Source organism: Eschscholzia californica, unplaced genomic scaffold (genome assembly GCF_041429995.1).
Source record: "Eschscholzia californica isolate CP2 unplaced genomic scaffold, dmEscCali1.0.p SCAF_6, whole genome shotgun sequence".
Classification (NCBI taxonomy): domain Eukaryota; kingdom Viridiplantae; phylum Streptophyta; class Magnoliopsida; order Ranunculales; family Papaveraceae; genus Eschscholzia; species Eschscholzia californica.
In genome coordinates this window covers 38,206,466-38,208,277 of record NW_028238483.1, presented here as the reverse complement: position 1 = coordinate 38,208,277, position 1,812 = coordinate 38,206,466, and the positions used below count along the sequence as shown (strand labels likewise).

The window sequence follows — 1,812 nt, the reverse complement described above, 5'->3', positions numbered from 1 at the left end:
TCGAGTCGAGCCCGAGCAATAGTCGAGTCGAGCTCGAGCAGCTCGTTAAGAGCTCGGCTCGTGTACACCCCTAGATCACAGTTTGGCAAAGTATGAGAGTTGTTGTAGAATAAATGATGCCCGAGAAAGTAGGAGAAAAAATTGAATTCGGCAATGAGGTTGGGTCAACCAATGAACACGTCAACAAATAGCGGAGTATTCCTGCGCTAAACTCGTTCTTTCTTCTGGTCTGGTATAGTATTATCCAAGTAAATTCCACTTCCTTTTCTTTGTGTTAAAAGCTTCAAATTCACTTTTCATGATTTTAATTTCAATTTCATTTCATTTAGTTACGGATCAACAACCACTTTCCACTTTTTCCTATAAATGCTACGGGATTCCCTCTCTTCCTTTTCGAAACCATTTTGTTTCTCTTCCTGTTCTAGCCAGAATTAGTTATTTTGTTTTCTTTTAGAGAGAGAGAGAGAGAGAAATTCTTCTTCATCTTCTCTTTCAGTTGTTGTTCTTCAAAGGTTCCAGCTTCATCATATTCCCCTCTCTCAACCATGTAAGTTCTTCTTCTTATTCTGTTTTAAGATCATTCCTTAATTAGATTGTTTTGTTTTTTCTAATTAATGATTCTGACTCTAATCTGAGAAAATGTATGTCATTTCCGTCGGAATTTTAACTCAAACGAACTCTTTCTTTTACAATAAACTCTTCAAATTTTGTTTTTGGCTTCCTATTTTAGGTTTTTAGTTTGTTTCTCTTTGATTTGATGAACAATCAGATCATTTTTAGCTTTTTTTTTTTTCAATTTCTAGTTTTCCCGCTTTTGTTCATCCTCTCTGCGCATATATTCATTATACATTGTTCATACTTACTAGTTTTGTTCCTAAATGTGACACAAAATCATTTATCTTAGGGTTTAGTTTGATAAAAGGGGATTTCGTTTTTGACATTCTAGGGTTTATCCTCTGTTTAAAGACCCAAAGATCAAAACTTGACTATTTTTCCTTGTCCTTTTGTTGGGCTCTGCAGAATTAAAGGTCTTAGGTTTGGTATTTGCTGTTTGTGTATAAGTCCAAGATTAGAACACTGAAGTTGTTACTCGGATTCGGTGAAAGCAAGCACTATGGAGGTGTTAGGGAAACCCATTGTTGCCGGACCGACGACAAACATTGTTTTCTTGTCGAGTATACTTGGTCGAGAAGGGGAGGTCCCTAGTCACAAATGTGATTGGAAATGCCAAAACGAGCGTGTCTGTGGAAATGTATATATTTGCAAGCTAACTGGAATTACTCACATCTGTGACAAAAACTGTGATCAGAGGATTTTGTATGATAATCATAGCTCTCTTTGCAGAGTGAGTGGTCATGTTTTCCCTCTTACACCTATGGAAGAGCAGGCAGTGAGAGGAGTCCGGAGGAAGCTCGACGAGGAGAGCTCCTCGCCTGATAACACTTGTGCTTTTAAACGAAGGCGTGATTCTCAGCTTCATCCTTCTCATTTCGAGAGGTCTTTCTGTGGGATCACTCCAATCTGCAGTCTAGTTGGGGAAGGCATGGACATGAGTTAGATAGTAGTCGGAGTTTCTTCATCCTTTATTTCTTGTCTTGTTTTTCTTTTCTCGCCTTCAGACTAAGATGGAAAGTAAAACACTTAATAATGTAGGCTTAAATGGAGGACATATGTGTTCTACCCGCCTCTAGAAAAAGCTTTTATTTCTCTTCTCGTTTATATGAAACGTAGATCATCCTCTAACTCTTGACTATTACTTGTAGACTTAATCTTGCTCGAATTAACCGTATAAATGGAAGTGGCTTTGATGAA

At 37.7% G+C, this 1,812-nt stretch overlaps 1 protein-coding gene across 1 annotated transcript; it reads left to right on the top strand.

Annotated features, from left to right (window-relative positions):
• The first annotated feature begins 418 nt into the window (after positions 1 to 418).
• Positions 419 to 1,812, top strand: LOC147534540 (uncharacterized). Its single transcript, XM_086649574.1, has 2 exons — positions 419 to 547; positions 1,021 to 1,812. The coding sequence occupies exon 2, from the start codon at positions 1,115 to 1,117 to the stop codon at positions 1,556 to 1,558; it is 444 nt and encodes a 147-aa protein (XP_086505700.1). The 5' UTR covers positions 419 to 547; positions 1,021 to 1,114; the 3' UTR covers positions 1,559 to 1,812.